The 20,826-nt window shown below is 35.8% G+C and overlaps 2 protein-coding genes across 4 annotated transcripts in view; both read left to right on the forward strand.

The window, feature by feature from the left end:
* The first annotated feature begins 1,421 nt into the window (after nucleotides 1-1,421).
* On the forward strand, nucleotides 1,422-2,792 carry LOC121733458 (density-regulated protein homolog). The gene is made up of 4 exons (XM_042123723.1): nucleotides 1,422-1,747; nucleotides 1,824-1,994; nucleotides 2,285-2,424; nucleotides 2,616-2,792. Exons 1-4 carry the CDS (start codon nucleotides 1,570-1,572, stop codon nucleotides 2,658-2,660), a joined length of 534 nt encoding a protein of 177 aa, XP_041979657.1. The 5' UTR covers nucleotides 1,422-1,569; the 3' UTR covers nucleotides 2,661-2,792.
* Nucleotides 2,793-5,887: 3,095 nt separating this feature from the next.
* The window catches only part of LOC121733444 (serine/threonine-protein kinase ULK1), a 53,494-nt gene continuing 38,555 nt past the window's right edge, over nucleotides 5,888-20,826 (forward strand). For 2 of the 3 annotated variants that reach the window (XM_042123703.1, XM_042123705.1), the window contains exons 1-2: nucleotides 5,888-6,286; nucleotides 17,498-17,674. In XM_042123703.1, coding sequence (XP_041979637.1) covers nucleotides 6,158-6,286; nucleotides 17,498-17,674 — 306 coding nt within the window. In that variant the 5' untranslated portion in view covers nucleotides 5,888-6,157. The remainder of the gene's footprint in view (nucleotides 6,287-17,497; nucleotides 17,675-20,826) is intronic. The other variant, XM_042123704.1, reaches the window with a different exon arrangement.

The following is a 20,826-nucleotide window of genomic DNA, read 5'->3' on the forward strand; positions in this document are numbered from 1 at the left end:
GCAACAACTATACATAATCTGTGAAAATTTTAACTCTCTATCTATTACCGTTCTTGAGTTACAGCCTGGAGAGAGACAGACGGACAGACAACGAAGTCTTAGTAATAGGGTCCCGTTTTTAGGACCCGGAACCCTAAAAAGACAAACGGCTCTTACAGGCCGAATTTCTCACTATCCAGCGGCAGGAATGTATACATTTTTATTTATATTATATTGTAATAATTGTAAAATCAATTATTTTTACTTAACTAAAACTATGAACAAAGTGAATACCAAAGTTTATATACCGTAATGTGTTTTGTATTACTTTAAAATAAATTGATACTTTACAATATGAATCGTTTATAATTTAACCATTTCCATGTCTTTCGATAAACAATTTGGGGCTTACCGTCCTAAACAATGAGTTTCTAAAATACTAGAGTAGCAATGTCTTACAAAAGATTCTCAGAAATGCGTAACCACTTTTTTGTTCAAAAGACAATGTCAAGTCATATATTCGTTATGTCATTATGTATGTGAGATATGCCTGCAGGCATCTTCGAAGTGGCAACGCGTTGCTACCGTAAACTTCCAATCTAGTTACGTTAGTAACATAGAATATCATTGGTCCTAAAACATAGGATAACAACCATAAACTACGACAGTATCACAGTATAGCAATAGGGATATGTCATATTGCTATACTGTGACAGTATATTATAAGTTTATGATAACAACTAACATCTTCAGAAACATCTAGTCAAACTGAGAGCACTAGCTCAAATCGTATACTCCACTCGGGCTAGCTTGTCGCTAGCGGTCGTTGACTCCCTGTCAAAAACTTGTCATTTTCCCTAAAAAACCACGATAAACAATATCTGACACTTCATTGTCAATCGCGGTTTAATATGGAAAATGACAAGTTTTTGACAGAGAGTCAATGACCGCTAGCGACAAGTTAGCCCGAGTGGAGTATAGTTGCAAAGACTTTTCAAAAAGTAACTGCAATGTATAATAGAGGGGGCCACATATCTAGCAAGGTTCGCGGTACATTCTATATATTATATTTTTATGATAGAGGCCGTAACCACGTAACTGCGTAGTACCGTACCAAAAATTATGCATCCCATAGCTTTACGTTAAAATGACTAAAATAATCAGCCAAGTGCGAGTCGGACTCGCGCACAAAGGGTTCAAAAATATAAATAAACAAAGTAAAATTTTCTTTACACTTTACACGCCTTCCCAGACTCCCAGTTCCCTGTTTCCAAGCTTTCATTGTGCCTATCATTGACTTTCAGGCAGAGCTATGAATTATGATTTGGCCAACTTAGCCCTTGGAGTCGTTAAAAAAAACAACTGTCAAAGGTTGTCATTTGTCAAATGTCAGTGTCACTAATATCAACTGTCAATTCATCGGGTTACGAATCTGATGAATCCGGCGATAAATTTGGTTAAAAAGGTTAAAATTTGGATTTTCTAAGTAATTTCATTTATTTAAGAAATACTGTTATACATTATTTAAAAATTACAATAAAGCTTTAGATATATTATGCGATAAAGTTTAAATTTTAAGCAAATAAAAACATGGCAGACAGAGATCTATCCCTCGGTCCACGAGAAGGAGTAACTTATCCTATTAAAGTACAATACTGTGGTAATTGTTCCATGCCAATAGAATATTGCGAGTATTATCCAGAATATGATAAGTGCAAACAATGGTTGGAAAAGAATTTGCCGACAGAGTTCGAAAAAGTGAAGATCGGTAAGCTGGCCCACATACCTACAATGATGTTGAGTTTTAGTGTTTTCCTGACTTTCAACAACTATTTCTGTTTCAGATGAGGATGATAATGGTGGTGGCGAAGAAGAGAAGAAACGACAAAAGCGAGGCGGAAAGGGAATGCTTAAATCTAAGAAAAAAGAAGATGTTCCCAAGTTAGTCCAAGTTTCACGTGCTCCCAGGGGAAAGAAGAAATCTGTTACTGTTGTGTCTGGACTTAGTACTTTTGGTATGCTCTACATAATCTGAATTGACACCACTTGCCCCAAACCAAGTTAACATTTCATGTCATCTCTTTCATAAACACTAGAAACAAGAGAAATAACACAATATTTATGGGTTTAATAATTTTAACCTAGACTGTGGAAGTGTTGCAAACTACATATTATATTAATTAATCAAGCCCCAAAAGGTCACCGGTGACCGACACAATAGAAATTCTATTGTGTCTCATTTGTCCACGATCAACGGTTTAATAATCAAATAGTAATAAATATTAAAATATGATATCTCTTTCAGATATTGATTTGAAGGTGGCTGCAAAGTTTTTTGGCACAAAATTTGCATGTGGTTCTTCTGTGACTGGTGATGATGAAATTGTTATTCAGGGAGATGTAAAGGATGATCTTTTTGATGTGATACCTGAAAAATGGCCTGAGGTAAAAAAAAAATTTTTTTTTTACATTTTTTGCTTCTCAAACAACACAGTTTCTATTGCAGAACAACATAGTCCAAAAAATTAATTATGTATTGTGTCTATTGAGTGGCAATAAACATTGTGTTGGATGCTAAAGCCCATTTTGACCCACACTTCAGAAACAATTTCAATTTATATATTTTTTGATTTCAGATTGATGAAGATAGTATTGAAGATCTTGGAGATCAAAAGAGATAGTTTTTAAAATATGTTGGAGAAAATATAATATGCTTTAAAGTTTTCAATATGTGATTGACATTACAGTCATATGTTAAACATGTTCATGAAATAACTTTAATTTTTCAGCTTTTAAAAATATAAAAAATTTCACAAACAATTAATTATTGCATTTTTATTTTCACAAAAAATGTTATGCTTGTAAGAATGCATTTATAAGCTACTAGCTAGTATAATCTGCTTCAAAATCATGCATAAGATGTAGATATTTATAACTTACTATTAATTAATTCATGTCCATAAACTTGTATCTCATTCTTACTAATATTATACACCTCTGGACTTTCACGAATATTCAAGACTAAAATTATTCTTAAATGAAGAAGAAGACTAAAATTACTCAAATAGGTTTAGATGTTCTCGAGTTTTAACTAGACTAAACAAAATTTAAGACTTATGATGAACAAAAAGTTTTCAATGTTCCCGGGTCTGGATGTGTATTAAATATGTGTATGATATAATAAAAATCTCAAATATATGTATAGTATAAAAGTATTAAATATATTTCCGTTGTCTGGTACCTGTAACACAAGTCCTTTAGGTACTTAGCACGGGGCCAGACTGACGTGGTGTGAAGCGTCCATAGATATTATATTATTATATTATATGTCGCAGGGAAAAGAAGATATCAGGGATATCCCAAAATCCCTAGGGATATCACGAAATCGCGGTAGATACCGAATATTCTTGTTTCTTACGTCTTCTTACTAAACAAATCTAGTGATATGTCATTTCACTAAACTAAATCTAGTGAAATGTCAGAAAAGCGGATACCGCCGAATAAAAATCGAGCTACGCATTTCTCTCGCTCGCTCTAATACCCTATCACTATCTTATGGGGGCGACTAACCCTAAATTGACGATTTTATAATTCATTTTTATACTTGAAAATAAGCCCCGAATTGTTTTATTTTGTAGACATAGATACTACATTATATTTCCGAGAATCAGACCTAGCAAAAACACGATATCTTAAAATTTTCTCGATCACAAAGATGCATCTAATTTTCATGAATTTTCATATATTGCCATAACCGTGCATTAAACTAAGTTAATATTTTAACACATTGTATAAAATTCTATCATTGAGGAACTGACCTAGCGGATTTTTTAAATGTTACATATTTATCGAGGTATTAGGAAAAAAATAATTTTCTTTTTATTTAAATGAATCCGCGTCGTCCTTTTTCACCTGGCATATGAAAGACGGGCGTGAGTGTGAAGAGAGAAGGACGATTTTTTGCGTTAGTCGCCCTCTTAACGCGAATGGGGCATTATCAGCGTGAAGGGATCTTATTATCGGTATTGAGTTATTAATATCCCCATAATATACATTTAACAGGCTATCGAACGATGCAAGTAACTTGCGCGTAAGGCTGGAAAATATTAAAAAATGTTGAAACTCGAGAGTCGTAAAAGGTGATATTTAGAAAATCGCATTCAAACTTAACGTACACGTAATAATTTAACGACTAAAATCACACGAGCCGCGCCAGCTCGAGCGACGCATTTGTTTCACTCCCACTAGTGCCCGTGTGGGTATTATATATATATATATATATATATATATATATATATATATATATATATATATACGTGAGCCAAAAACTTTATATCCCTTTTGACGAAAAATGGGGAAACACAGCAGTTATAGTTTATATGGTGAAGGGGTGCATCGAGCTAATATTTTTTTGAAATTATGCTTTTATCATACATTTTTTTAACAAATAAAACCACTTTAACACACACACTAGGAAAAATGACAGATTTTTGAGTGACAAACCCATTGTGGTACTATAGACTGGAGAGAGCCTTATAATATCGGTGTATAAGCGTCGAAAGCGTGTAATATTATGTCCTACTTACTAGGACATAACAAAGGGGTCGGTCTGCATATTTCATGTAATAAAAGTGTTAGTAAAGGTTTTTAGTGAACATTTAATGCTAGATATTGTTGAGTTTTGTGGTTCCGCTAAAATCCGTAAACCATAAGAATGGCCAAAGAATGCCTCAAAAACGTGGATTTAACCCAATGTTTTTTGGGCTTTTCAATCGGTATTTTTGTATGTTTAAAAGGCATTAGTGCTAAAAATGTCACATCAATTAAAAATTTGGCTACAAACATTGCATAACTTTTTACATGTGCTTACGGATTCTCATTACTTGAACTATAGTTTATCGATATCATAAACTAAATGACTTTCTTTTCTGGATTTTAATGTGCTTCGAAATGATCGACGAATAGAAATATCCAAGAAAATAAACGCACACTACTTGTATGAAAATAAGCACAAAATGGCCACGCGATGGCGGGCTAAGGTTACATCTATATTATAATACTTCATCTATGCCTTTTAGTCGTGAAAAATTTACGTTTAAGCCGGCGGCAGACATGTGCTTCAAAGTATGAGCAAACTTTTTGAAAACTTTGACATGCTTAAACAGGATCACAAATATGCCTGCCAGAATTGTTTTCAAAGGTTTTACGGCACAGTTATTGCAAAGATGGCTGACAGATTGGACGACTATTTTGAGGACGCTATCAATCTATTTTATTTACAGTCTGTCAAGAAAGTGAAGAAATTAAAAAGTGGCAACATCGTAGTGTCATCCCTTTCAAATCAATCTAAGAAAAAAAGGGATGACACTACGATGTTGCCACTTTTTAATTTCTGCAATTTTTTGACAGACTGTCACTTACAGTCTGTCAAAAAAGTTACATTTTTTATAATATAATTAAATTTTTTAGGCTTCTGCTTGAAGTAGCTCAAAAAATTCGATAACTAAGTCATTACTCCACTCCATTATTGACGTTCAAATCTACAATTGCTCCAAAGTCCAAAGTTTGTGCGATAAGTGTGGCAGGCCGCACAAACTTTGAAGTTTGTTTACTTTGATGTGCGCAGAAAAACCGACTCATGATGGCAAACTACAAAAATGTGTATTCAAACTTTGCACAAATAGGCAAAAGTCAGTGCCACACTTGGGTATTTGCGTATTTGAACACGTGTCTGGCGCCGGCTTTAGAAAATTTATCCGCCTGTCATGACTTTCTTGACAGGCTATATATTTTTTTAAATTTATTGGGAGCTGGAAACATGTTCTTTGCTCTATTTGATTTTTTTTATATTGCCAATCTAGAAAAAGAACAGTGAAGTCATTGTTAAATTTTGTCGCGGCAACCCAGTCTTCTTTGCAAAATTAAACACAACACAAAATAAAATCACTTTTCTGTATTTTGCGTTCATCGAATGTTGTCTTTCTCACGGAATAATGATGAATTAGTTTGGAACATAGTATCAGTGTAAAGCAGTTTGCTTTAATGAACGATAGGGAAGTGATTAAGACCTATAAACATTATGTAGACCTTAGTCAAGTTGCCTAGACAAGTTAACAAAAATTGGAGTATCGATCTTTTGTCTTCGGATGCTTGTAGTGTGATTTTATAAATACTCAAAATGTCAGTGGTTAAAGGTAAAGCATTAGTGAAAATGGACGTAATTCACGTTGGTGAATACGAGTTCACCAAGCAAGACATTATAGGCCATGGGGCTTTTGCCATGGTTTACAAAGGAAGGAAGAGAAAGGTAAGCAAATTAAGCTTGTTGTTATTTATTGTGTATTTGGTGAACATCGTCGTTTTATTTTTGTTTAGTATTTGTAAACATTACCTCGTGTACATTTTAATTTCAGGAACAGTAATGAAATTAAATTAATCATTTTGATAACTACCTATTGTATACTTAAGCTAGGATTTTTTTTAATTTAAAAATTTGAATAGTAGATATTCCAAAAAATATTGCTAATTAATGCTCAAATAAATAAAATATTTGTGCTTATTAAAAATTTTAAGAAAATAAAATCTTAACCTCATCATCAGCTGATTGTCAAGTGCCCGGAACATAATTGTTTTGATGTTGAAATGTTAGACGCGGAAGATTATTTAATATTATATTTTATTATTATTTTATTTTATATGATAAATATAACTATTTATGTATAAATAGTTATATTTATCATAATATTATTATTACTTATTAAATTGTTGCAAATTTAATTATTATCCTTCAATCGCGGATTCTTGGAAATCTATTGTTCTCGTGGCCACATGTAGTCGCCTTGGGAGTTGAAGCATTTTTTAATTTTGATTGGACTGTTTTCAAATTTTGACATTTTGTGTAATGTTTTGTGCCCTAATTCACCATTTGCACTTAGCCAATGTAACCCTAGACAGTACATTTTATTGTGCAATATCACACACAATATATTATTTTATTCAACAACAAGATTGAAAGGCGCGTTCAATATTAACCCTAGACTGTCAATATTGCACAATAAAATTGATTGTTTAGGGGCCCGCTCAGACAAAGTCAGAGCTCCAAATAAATTTTTTGGAATCATTCAATTACTTCATCATTTGGTATGGTAGTAATTTTTTGTGGGACACCTCCATCGTGGGTATCGCAGACACAATAGATTTTCATTTAGGGGCCCGCTCAGACAAAGTCAGAGCTCCAAATTAATTTTTTGGAATCATTGAATTACTTCATCATTTGGTATGGTAGTCATTTTTTGTGGGACACCTCCATTGTGGGTATCGCAGACACAATAGATTTTCAATTGTTAGCATTGATGGGTTAAATATAGACCAGGGGTCACCAAATGGTGGACCGCTGACCTATTGTGTGCGGACTGTGGGTCAAGCAAGTTTTCGAAGATGAACTTAGTTAATAGTTTGGGAGAAAAGTGGTTGTGACATACGGACGGACAGACAGACCGACAGACATGATGGATCTATAAGGCTTCTATTTCTTGTCATTTGGCTATGGAACCCTAAAAATAAATTTCGGTCTTCAATTTACTGATGAACATCTCCAGGATTTATTTAATGTTGCTTGCACCAATTTCACTTCAAACTTCAGATAGATAATAATTAGCAACAAAAAATTGTCACTTTTCTCATTGATATGTAATTGTAATTTCCATAATTACCTTTGTTAATAAATATATTTTTATTAAAATGTGTGGACCATGAAGGTCATTTCTTAAAATAGACCCTGAGCAAAACTAATTGGTGACCCCTGATATAGACTTATCACACCACAGAAATAGTTGCTAAAGGGGGTGACAGACACGCGAGTAAGTAAGCGGTCTTATGTCTCGACGACCTTGCTCGCCTGTGTGTACTTAAGAGGAGTCCACACCACCCTTTTTTCCATACCAATGTTGTCCCCTGTTTCCTCCCTGGATAATGCTAGTAGAGTTATTAATTTTTTTCCTGAATATCTACGGCCACTAATACAATGTCCCTATGTTTTCTTTTTTTTCATAATTTAATTAATAAATAAATAAGATATGAACGTTAAAAAACCCAAAAAAAATGGCCAGAGTTTCCGCTGTGTTCAAACACCCAGAAAACAGATTTGGCTAAATTATACAAAAAAAATAAAACATAGGAACACAGCTCAAGCCTTAAATACTTAAATCGGTTATGTTTTGGAGAAGGAATCAGGGGACAACGAATCATTGATTTTCTGCAGCTGTCTCTATCGCGTTCTGCGGTATAGACTTGAGGTAAGGGAGACAGCTATAGATATTACACATACTTTTTTTCATTTCTCTAGCCCCTGGTGCAGTATCCTCTTAAAGATTGCCGCGTAAGTTCGCAGTCTTGGAATTTTACTCGTACTACCTACTACATAAAATGTACTTAGTGATGAAATAATTTATTTTGATAAGGATTATTAGCATGAGTAAAATAAATGCGTTTAAATGTAGTCCAAAAAAAATAAGATTTTTAAATAAAACAATGGTTGTTGTGCCTCACTTGACATAGATAGGTTACATAGTGTGTCGCGGACATTTTTGTAGATCACTAATAAAACACAACTTTTCGTGCACTTTTTCCACTATATTAAGATATTATTACAACTTTTAACAAATTACATAATGAATTTCCACCAAGAACCGACAGCACAATCAATAACATATAATGTAGATATATTTATAAGATCTACATTTACTCAGAATATTGTGTGGTTCTATCTTTTATAGTTTAGGCAGCGTACGCAAAATAAGTAAATTTTCTGGTTGTTTCCGAAAAACTGAAATATCTTACGGAACCCTATATTTTCCAAAATAAAAAGTAGCTTATGTTACTTGTAAATAATGTAGCTTTCGAATGGTGAAAGAATTTTTAAAATCGGCCCAGTAATTTTTGAGCCTATTCATTACAATTAAACAAACAAAGTTTTGACGTGGGAGAGCCATGCTTCGGCACAAATGGGCCGGCTCGACCGGAGAAATACCACGTCCTCACAGAAAACCGGCGTGAAACAGCGCTTCCGCTGTGTTTCGCCGAGTGAGTGAGTTTACCGGAGGCCCAAATCCCCTACCCTTTTCCCTTCCCTACCCTCCCCTATTTCCTTCCGTACCCTCCTTTATTCCCTTCCGTGCACTGCCCTATTCCCTTCCCTATTACCCCTTAAAAGCCCGGCAACGCACCTGCAGCTCTTCTGATGCTGCGAGTGTCCATGGGCGCCATTTCCATCAGGTGACCCGTTTGCTCGTTTGCCCCCTTATTTCATAAAAAAAAAAAAAAACAAAGTTTACCTCTTTATAATATTAGTATAGATATAATATTTGATTACATACTTACAGTATTTTACTCAAAATATTTTATAGTGTAATAAAACATGAAGGAATTGGTAAAAGGCTTTGTTAACCTTTATAATATTTAACTGAGACACAGTGGGACAAGGATACCGTGTTGTTAAAGTTCATTTATAAATGATCACATTATAAAGCTGTAAACTTTTAGTGTGTAATTAAACTCATCTCTTTATCATTATTTTCATGTTTAATAAACAAATTGCAAAGCTAGAGCAAAAGTAAAGAAAAAAAAGAACTTCAAAAAATACATACTATTATAATTTTTAGTATTTTTATATTTTATGCCTTAGATTATAACCAAAAAATTTTTGTGTAAGTATCAGAAACAAACCCTTCACCAGTCAACTTTTAATCATATCAGCTATCTATTATTAAAATTGATTAAAATCGTGAAGTGACCATTATAATGACACTAACAGTCAACAGACACACACAATACATACAATGTGTCCCGACACCGGTGTCCAAAGTTTAAGAAAAAAATCGTGAATTTTTTAATTAATGGCTTTTTGTGAAAAATCTAGCACATTAAACTGGTTCTTTTTTGTTTTAAAAAGATAGATGAGGTTTTTATCTTAAATAAATTCTTTACTTCAATGCTCTAAGCCAGATAGTTTAGAAGTTATAACGATTTTCCTATAAAGTATAGGTTAGATTAGTATGAAGCCAGAGAAAAAAAAATTTATTCAAAAGTTGGAGAAAAATAAATCGAACTCATGATTTATGGCATATTTTAGTGACAAATTGGCCCTCAAATTTTTTTCTCTATCTCACGGTTCTAAAATAGCAGCCATTTTAGTTTTTCTCAGGCTTTCACACTAAAGGATCAACATTAAAGGATCGGACACCGGTGTCGGGACACATTGTATATATAATCTGCAAATAGCTGAAACTCATATAATTATACCCCTATGTTTTTATTGGGGATTTAAAAGAAAATTTAGAGCAAAGCCTACAACAGATGGCTTATAGTGTTGTCTAGGTAAACTAGTATTAGATGAATCACAAAGAAGCTACAAGTCATCCTTAATGATAAGCTTATCTGTTCATTATTATATACAATCATTGCTTAGCTCTCGGTATAATTTTATAAATATAATAACCTTAGATTTGTTATTTTAAACTAAAGAAACCCGTTAAACCAACTCGTACCATATTCAATAACTCGACTAGTAAAGTAGTTATTTTGTGCTATTATGATAGGCTACTATTTGTCACGCTTCTAATCACGATCCTTTGTGCGAAATCGGCGCTGACGGTACTTACATGCCGTTCGGAGTTGTAACACCTCTGACAGAACCTTAAAACGAACGTCATAAGGATCACTGTTATCTGAACTACGCGTTAAAATGTCTCTTAACGACAATACCATTGAACACATAATACGATACGCACTGTGTTCGCCAAGGGCAACACGTGCGGCACCCTACACAAAAATATACACTACAATCTACATGTTGCCCGCGACTCCGTTGCGCAAAAATTCGTTTATCGCGCGCGAACCGCGCATTTTGCCGCAATGAATAGTATGTTATGTACTTTTCCGGGCCTTAAGAGGATACACCAAGGGCCAGAGAAATTGAAAATAGGTATTTGAAAATGTATTGCTGTCTCACCAATCTCAAGTCTCCCACCGCAGAGCGCGATAGAGACAACACGACAAAAGTTCTAATAAAAGAACAGAAAATCTTCGATTCGTTGTCCGCTGATTCCTTCTCCAAAACTTAACCGATTTAAGTACTTTTTTCATTAAGAATTAAAGCAAGGCTTGAGCTGGGTTTCTATGTTTTATTTTTTTTGTATATTTTAGCCAGTTTTGTTTTCTGGGTGTTTGAACACAGAGGAAAATCTATTTATATTTTGGGTTTTTGGACGTTCTTATCTTTTTTAATAATTAAATTATGGAAAAAAAGAAAACATAGGGACATGCTAATAGTGGCCATAGATATTCAGGAAAAAATTATAACTCTACCGGCATTATCCAGGGAGGAAACAGGGGACAACGTTTGTATGGAAAAATGGCGGTGTGGACTCCTCTTAAAGTATGCCCATATATCCAATTTCATCTTAATCGTTTCAGCAGTCTGATCGTGAAGAGGTAGCAGACAGACCGACATACTTTCACTACTGTAATAGGTATTAGTAGCCCGGGATAATATAACTACAGCCACAATTTACTTTTTGTCTTAACTTGTGTCTCTTTCATTGCTGGTTAACCCCCAATTGAGTTCAGTACCTCAATTCTACTAAAATATAATTTTACATTAGGTAACGCAGTTCGCTCCTCGTTCGATCTAGTCAAATTGACAGATTTAAACCTATCAAAATCGGAGAGTAGGCGGCATTAATGTTGCATAGAATATTATAATCGAGTTCAGGTCCAAAGTTCTTGTGAAAATCTTGCGTAAAACGCTAAAAATAGAGGTGAAAAGAGAAATGAAAACTTTACACTATCGTGACTCGTGAGGTAACTCCATTTAGAATTTTTGTACCACTGATGCCTAATATAAAGAGTGAAGACGAAGAGAAATTTCATATTATATTATATAAACTAGCGACCCGCCCCGGCTTCGCACGGGTATAAAATATATTATAGCCTACTGCCCATGTCACTCACAGAAGAAATGAAAATCGATTCAGTAGTTTTATTCATTAGTCATTACTAAGCTACCCGTGGCCCGCATTGGTCGGTACTGTGTACCGCCGCAAAAGCTACGTCCCGCAATTTTTGAATTTATCTTCGAAAATATTCATTTAAATCATATGCTGTAAAGGGCCATATAGATCTGTATTAAATCAATAATGTATTTAATTGAAAAAGTATCCTATATCTTTTTCGGGGATTTAAACTTTAGAGTACATAATATCTCCTTGCCTTTCAGCATAATCGGTTAAGTGGTTTGGGTGTGAAGAGGTAGCAAAGATACATAGGGATCCCTTGGTCCCTTAACATGGGGAAATGCTTTACGCGGCCCCGGCAAATTGGGGATATCGGCCGGGGTATGTGGGAATCCTGCGTAGTCTACCCACTAAAACCCCATGGTGCTCCACTCATCCCTAAAGGCAGAGTTGCGGGTACGATAGAACCTACCGCAACATAGTCAGGGATCCCTAGAACAATTTTTTTTTGAGTATACACAAAAAATAATTTAAGAGTAACATTGTCCTACAAATAGAACAATCCATATTTTGGGACTATCAAATCAAAGTATGAAATCCTTTCTATCTCTGTTAGCTTATAGCTACCACTTTCGAGATTTTTCGCAGATAAAATTGTTGTTCGTCTTATCAAAATTAAGCTAACTCACAAAAAAATTGCAAGTGGTAGTAATAAAAAAAAAAAAATTCTAGGGATCCCTGACTAACACACTTTCGCATTTACAATATTGGTATGGAATTATGGATACACCAAACGACATTATAAATTATTATAAACAAATACGACGGATGCAAATTTGAATATCTTATCATCTGAATAGACACGATGCAGATCAAGGCGCGTGTTGAAATGAGGTCAAGCTGTAATCGCAGTTTGAGTACGGAATGTAGGACGGGCTAATGTTAGCCACACTACCGCCAGTCCGCCATACACCGGCTACATTTGGACAAATAATACATTAATGCAGAGCGCGCAGACAAAAAACGATCACCAAAATTGCGGTGCGGACGGCAAAATGTTTGGACCGCGATTACCGCGTATGTGCCTATTTCCATTACTAATATTATAAACGCGATAGTGTGTCGCCTCAAGCTTAAGGGTGAAGCCAAACGAGCGTAATTTGTGAGTTGTGAGTCGCAGAATTTCGGTCGCGTAAATATTTTTTCATACAAACCATAACTCACAAAATTACGCTCGTGTGAATCAAACAGGACTTTTGTATGAAACTGAATGCAGCAGAATTTCCGCCAGCTGAAATTCTGCGACTCACATGACAACACACTTATTCTTATTATTCTTACTTTTCATCCCGGAAAACTGTTCCCGCACGATAAACGAATTTCTGCGCAACAGAGATGCGGGCATCAACTAATACTTTATAATCTTGTATCTAATATCTCATAGACAATATAAAAACTATTATCAAAATAGACGCGAGAACAGGGAGAATGCTCGTATAAACTACGATCCTAAAGATAAATATGTTATTGGTATTGCTTGAAGATATAAATTGTGGATTGCTTGCTTAAGATCTAAGGCTCTATTAACTTGTTGCTGAGAAACAAGAGTTGATTAACAGATAGCATACTCCTCGGTCCTTACAAGCTAAGCAAGTCTCGCTTTTCTAAGCCAATCCAAAGAGAAAGAGCTTTTAGTGCTTTTGGCAACAACAAAGCTTTTCTCCCGAAAGTTCTGACGAGAGCTTATTTGTGTCCGTTGCGCGAGTCGCGCTCCATCAATATGTCAATACGCTAGTAATGAGGTACGAATTAATAGCCACTGTGGATGACTGTGGCAAACTACTCCATCGTTGGCAGTCATCTCATTATTGGCACCACACCAGCCATTTTCAAAGTGTGCTCGGTGGAAACCTGGGGCTCCACAAAAGCCTTGTATCCGCGAACGATTCATGAATTGTTTTTTAAGAGATGTTATCACTGGATACTAGTATCAGAGACCAGCTTGTATGGAGAAAATTCATTCAATGACAAACCATTACTTATTGGAGGGTCCGTAAAAAATGTCGCTTCTTAAAAGGGTGGCCACCAACAAAGTTTAGAAATCACTGCCTTCGATTTTTGTTTAAAACTATAAGAATGCCAATAGTAGGCTTTTCTGTATGAACTGCTAATTGGGTGTTTTACCTTAGTTATATGTAACATAATATTATGGACAGTACATGCATTATACACTTGTGCACGCTTGTCCGCCCACCGTTATGACGGCATAGCTACGTCTTCAGGTATTAATATCCAGTATGTACAATGTAGGCTTAAACCTTTGTCGTCAACGACTGTGACGTTATGCACGATTTGTCTCTATAAGAAACTAATAGGATTTATCTACTAACGATGACCAATCTATGACAAAGCTTGTTTTAACTTTAAGGCCTCTGAATGTAGCGAACAGCGGGCAAGCTTGTTGTCTTATTGCATGGAGCAACATTATTGTCTCGGTTTATATTAGAGGATAGAATCAAGCATAGAGCTAAATGATCTGAGTAATTGTTGGCCATGGCTGTTGCCATTAAAATCAAAGCACAATGCTTAAATTCTAAAATCATCGACTAAGCGTAAAGCAGCAATCTTGGCTATGTCTTCTTCTTAGCTCTTTCTTATCTTAAGTTACGTAGGGTCGGATCTCTTCTAACATTTGCGTCGAGAAATTCTATCTTAAGCTGGCTTCTCACGGCGTGTGATATCACAAGCTGCGCCGCGCCGAGCCAGCTATTACGAGCGAGCACGAGCCACAGGCGAGCACAAGCCACCCCTTCTCACGGCGCGCTATATCACAAGCCGCGCCACGCTGACAAACGTTCAAGTAAAATTAAACTTTATTAACATGATAATAGATATCATTTTGCTCTAAGTCACTACGTTAAATAAGTAAATTTTAATGAAATGCAACTTTATTCACTAGGCAACTAGGTTGCATTTCAATCTATGCCGCTAATTTTATTATATTAAGTTTAATTCCTTTATTTTGATAACAGATGCCGCTGCTTGGCGGCTACATCGCGCTATAGCTAGCACGAAGATATTTGTTATAGGTATAAGGTGATTAACTATTATGAAACTATTTCAGTTCAAACTCGCTCTTGGTGTTGTACAATTATCATGCCAGAGCGATTTTACACAAGAGAACAGAAGCGTCATTCTTCCACACCAGTACGAGTGGAAACATAATAATTATTATTATTGTGAATTATAAAAGTAGTATAGCATCAAGGGGAACTGGGAAGGTTTTGAGCAATTATTATTGTTCGGAATCGTACATCCTGCAAGCTTTCGTCATCATTCCACGCGAAAAACATACCATCATCAATCCTCATCACCTTGGTGAGTGGCAGTCTTCCACCGTGCATTTTTTGCGTAACATCCGGCCATGCACTGTAAAACTCAGTAATGAACTGCCACCAGTATTTGAGGACCAATACACGCCATAGGAATTTATTCCCAGCCCCCAGGGTATGCCACCCTGGGACTTAAATCCCTCTGGCGTGATATTTCTACAACACCAAGAATGAGTGTAAGTGAAAATAAGTTTCATATTAGTTAATCACCTATAATAAAAATCTTCGTGCTAGCTATAGCGCGATGTAGCCACAATATGTAGCCGCCAAGCAGCGGCATCAAATAAATGAATTATTTAATTTAATAAAATTAGCGGCATAGATTGAAATGCAACCTAGTTGCCTAGTGAATAAAGTTGCATTTCATTAAAATTTACTTATTTAACGAAGTGACTTAGAGCAAAATTATATCTATTATCGTGTTAATAAAGTTTCATTTTACTTGAATTTTTGTCGGCGTGGCGCGGCTTGTGATATCACGCGCCGTGAGAATGCAACCACGCCACCACTTTCTTCGGGCGCGTGGCTCGAGCTGGCGCGTGATATTAAACGCGCCTGCTCGAGCCAGCCCGAGCCACCCCTTCACAAGGCGCGTGGCTCGAGCGGGCGCGGCGCGGCTTGCGATAACACGCGCCGTGAGAAGGCACCATTAGGTTGTCGATTTTGACAATTTATTTACAGTTAATGCTGTGATTGGTGATTGTCCGTATTCAGTGGTCCACCATGTGGCTGGGGTCTGCTCTGTCGCTCTTAGCAAACTGGCTACGTCAATATTACAAAATTTCCAAGTCGGTAGTTCAGTGGCAGCCGTCATTTATCTGGTGACGAAACTATTTAAGACCGCACTGAGCTGACCCTAGGGTTAGGGCTATTCACCTACCCACTTTCTATATTGCATTTTATTTCGTAATAGTAAATTATGAGTATCTGCAGGCATAAATATTGGAGTTAATTCGAAGCGTGCGCTGTGCAGATTATAATCTGCAGCAAGCATTTCACATGAAGCAATTTACGTAATTTTCCGATTGAGCTGTAAATATAATTTGCGTCCTAAATAAATTTATATTAATACCGTGGTTCCAATATGATTTTAAGGCTTCTATTTTGCAAATTGCACCGTACCAAAAAGCCTGGCTGCTTAAAAGTTAGTCTCTGCTCTACTCGAGCAGTTAGTATATTACTAGATGTTGACCGAAACGTCTTTACGCCCTGTTTCTCGCCCAGTAACTATATATTTTGCTGCTATATTAAACTATCCTTTCCCTGAACCCAAAGTATCTCCATATCGACTTTCATTAAAATCCTTTCAAATCATGAAGAGGTAACAGACACAACAGAAAGAGACATACCTTCGCATATGGATATCGTACTGTATATTATTAAACATGACAACAGCTTAGCTACAGTTCTGCCTACTGCATGATTCCGATCATGATGCATTATGATTGCTTAATGATAGCATTATACCGTCATCTAATGATACCACATAAGGTGTTACATGATTCATAACTTCCCCGAGCAAATCCTGCACTTTCTAGGTGGAAAAGCTGTGTTTAATCCGCCCTATGTCCGGTTGAACTAGAAATTGGCTGCCACCCAGCACCGAGATAAGTGTTATTCTACATTATACACGGTCTACACATAATATTATGTTGAGTCTACTGTCATAACAAATAACACCACGTCAATTTATCGTTCAATGTTTCTGAATACTCAAAGGAATATAAAATTAAGAGGCTCTGAAATCTCTAAATTCTTTAACATTGTACCAATCAGAGATAGTGTCAGATGAGCTTTCGAGATCTTAACAATGAACCTGTAACCTGCCTAACGCCTGTTACAGTTGCTCCTTGATTAAATATTACATAAGTACTCTTTTTATATATATTCAAAGGGAAGGCATGATTTCTGACGAAACACACGTTAGTAATAGGACTAAGGATATTTTAAGGGCTCCCACACAAAACTGCGAATTCACATCGCATCGCAAAAATCTGCGACAAAACTCATACTAAAAATGACACTACGATGCGATACATGCGATGCGAATTTGCAGTTTTGTGTGGGAGCCCTAAGTCCTCTAAAACTCTTCTAATCACCATGCGTTGTTCCCAGAATCCGTCCCAGTCGGTGGCAGTGAAGGTGGTGACGAAGAAGGGCATACAGAAGGCGTCGGAGATCCTCGTGAAGGAGATCAAGATCCTGCGCGAGCTGACGGCGCTGCACCACACCAACCTCGTCGCCATGCACGACTGCATGGACAGTCCAGCTTACGTCTACGTTGTCATGGAGGTACGTGTCTGTTTGTTGTTTAATCTATGTTATTTGGCTCTGTTGTCGAGTTAATCTATATTCTATGCTAAAGGGGATATTCACAGAATCTCTGTTGTAGAGTTATTCTAAGTTATTTGTAGGGACTAGGGAGACAGAGCATTTTGTTATACGATTAACCATGATAATTGATATGTTATTGGTACGAATAGGACTTTGTTGCTGTGATTCTAAGATGGTAGTCGAAAGGCGGTGATGATCGAAAAACTTATCTATTATATTAAGCCCCAATTTCACCAACGACTGTTAAAGTTAACGCCGGAATTAGTATCACGTTACCTCTTTCGATTTTCATATGAATGAAAGAGAAGACATTACATTTTAACAAGCTGTTAACACTAACAGACGTTGGTGAAATTGGGGCTTAAAGTTATAATATCTAGAGTCTACATACTTTACAGTAGTATGTTCTATGTATAACGAAGGAGTTCCTCAAATTAATTCTGAATTTTAGAAATCGTAATTATTTTAGCGTGTGAATAGTGAATGCTGTTGACTTTATTCCGTAAAAATATTTAGCAAATTACAGCAAAATATGGTAAGATTTATGGGTATTTCCATGTGACAGGTTTGTTATAAAACTTATATTTTCCACAGCGAATTCTTTATTAATTACGCTTGCGTGTAATAAAGTTTCATTATGCAGCAGGTATGTTATTTTTTCTTCCTTGTAATTAAGAAATGAATGACAATAATATTGTAGGTGTAATAGTTACATCAATAAATAATAAAAACTCGTAACTCATACTAATTTACATAATAACTCAAATAAATTGTTTACAACAATAATCGATAGGTCGTTTATCAATTTTCGGTTATAAATAGAGGTTATCACATTTTGAGATGTTTAATTTTCCTGCTTATTACATGCTTTAGTGCCAAATCTTCCGATATTGCAATAAAGTATGTTAATCTAAATGCAAGTCGCCTGCCGCTCACTTGTTAGATTCACCTTGCCAATACAATGTTTGTTTCCCATGAAGGGACGAGGAGTAACGACACTTAACCTCAAGACAACCATTCCTTGCCTCTCGAAATTTACGATTTAAATTTACTATTTCTATTTACAGCTCGACATAATATTTACTAAAAATTCTGCTGAATGTCGCAGAAAATCGCTATAAATATAGAATAATTAGAATTAGAAATACATAAGTTGTGAAAAATTTTAACTGTCTAGTCTATTTTTGAGATAAAGACGGACAGACAGGTCTTAGAAACAGGCACACTCTTTTCCCTTGAGTACTCAACACTCCTTAAAAATTTGCTTAACCTTTAATCCTGGCAAGTGGCAACCTGTAAAAACACAAATTAAAAAGCAGTTAGATTCCCACATCGATTATAAAGGTCGATCCGCGGGTCAAACCTTAACCCTTCCCAGCCCCCAAGATTAGCACACAATGAGTCCAGGTCGTGTTCCGCTTTGTTCCCGGCAACAATGAACAGGAAGCAGGAGCTGGTTGCCGTCCGTAACCCACCGGCCTTGGCCTTAATCCATGATAATTGATAACGACTATCGGTCTCCGCCGCGTCTGTGCGCGTTTAATTGTTATGTGCCTCACATGTTATTATAACTAACGGCGGAATAATCTTACTCGGTTTCGATATATTACTGCAATGTTTTCACGCTAGAATGCAGCACCAGTAGGCATAGACAGTAAACAAAAAGTTTTTGAGGTTCTACGTTTGACTACGTTTTTTATAAATATATTGATATAAGGTGTATAACATGTCGGATTTTGATCAGGTCCCTCTTCTCCGTCCTATGCCGTGCGTAAAATTCCCTATTCATTTTTATCTATAATGAAAACAAGTTTTTTTCAGGGCAGAGATAAAAAGCTAGATATTATGAGCGGCTTATATTAATACAAATTTAAATGTCACGTACTAACCGCGCAATAAAGAAATACAATAGCAGATTAATTTGGCCGGGTTTAAACACAAGTCACAACACTACACGACATTTACATCAAAATGAATTGAACCGCAGAATACTTTTTCATGTTAAAAGCCTCTTAATTTAAGTGGCGGTCGCTTATTTAAATATGTACCGTCAGTTTTGGTCGATAGACTGTCGGAAATGCCAGATGTGATGTCTTCTTCATATCCGTTTTGGGAGTGAAATTATGTAGAGCTTATAATATAATATATATAATATACTTGTTGAGCTTTCGTCACAAATTTTTATTTCAAAATTCTCTGGAATATTACATGTAACTAAAAATATGTACATTGAAATGGATAGCTTTATCTATTAAGGAACGTAAGATTCGCTATAAAATAGATAGTCTGGTCTCTACATAACAAAAGCCTTGTAATATTTTTGTAAATGACACATATCATGTAAAATTCGTCTGCAAAATGTCGGTTATTGTGCCTAATAGATTAGATTAGATAAATATTTTGAAACACTAGACAAGTTTACCTACGTCTTAGGTCTTGCCAATACCCAATAACTTATTTCATAGTCGAAATTTCTGTAGAAAATCTGCATTACTTGTAGCTGTAATAAACTGACTATAATAAAAACTAAACGATTCCCTAGATTAAAGATTTTGACTTTACGAGTAGCTGCTCAGCATGAATCACTCTAATGTAAGATTATATTTAGAGCAAACATTTTATGATTTTGCTCAAACTAATAACAATTAAATCGATCTCAATATTGCTTTATAATTACCTTTGGAAGGATAGTTAATATTTATTAATTATTATTATTTATTGCATACTCGTAACTCAAGGATGTACATACAATTAAACTATGAATAGGAGCAGTATCTGGTCAAACTCAGATAGTCTGTCTAACAAAACCTTTATGCCATTCGACATAAGGAGGCAAAATAAATAAGACCACTATCATATCAACTCGGAGGCAAAATTATCGTGAACGGAGTGTATATATCACGCGACGCGTACCTGGCCGGGCCATTAGGTACCACGTGTGTCCGTCGCGGTTCGCGACCAGCAAGGTCAGACCCAAAGCTTCGTTAGCCCCCGTATTAGATCATTGGCCATTGCGGACGATACGACGGCTTTTGTAATATCGTTCGGACTCTCTGTTATGTAGTTAGTCTTTGGGATGTTCGCTAGATTATTGGGGGCTTTATAGAGTC

This window comes from Aricia agestis, chromosome 13, assembly GCF_905147365.1.
Source record: "Aricia agestis chromosome 13, ilAriAges1.1, whole genome shotgun sequence".
Classification (NCBI taxonomy): domain Eukaryota; kingdom Metazoa; phylum Arthropoda; class Insecta; order Lepidoptera; family Lycaenidae; genus Aricia; species Aricia agestis.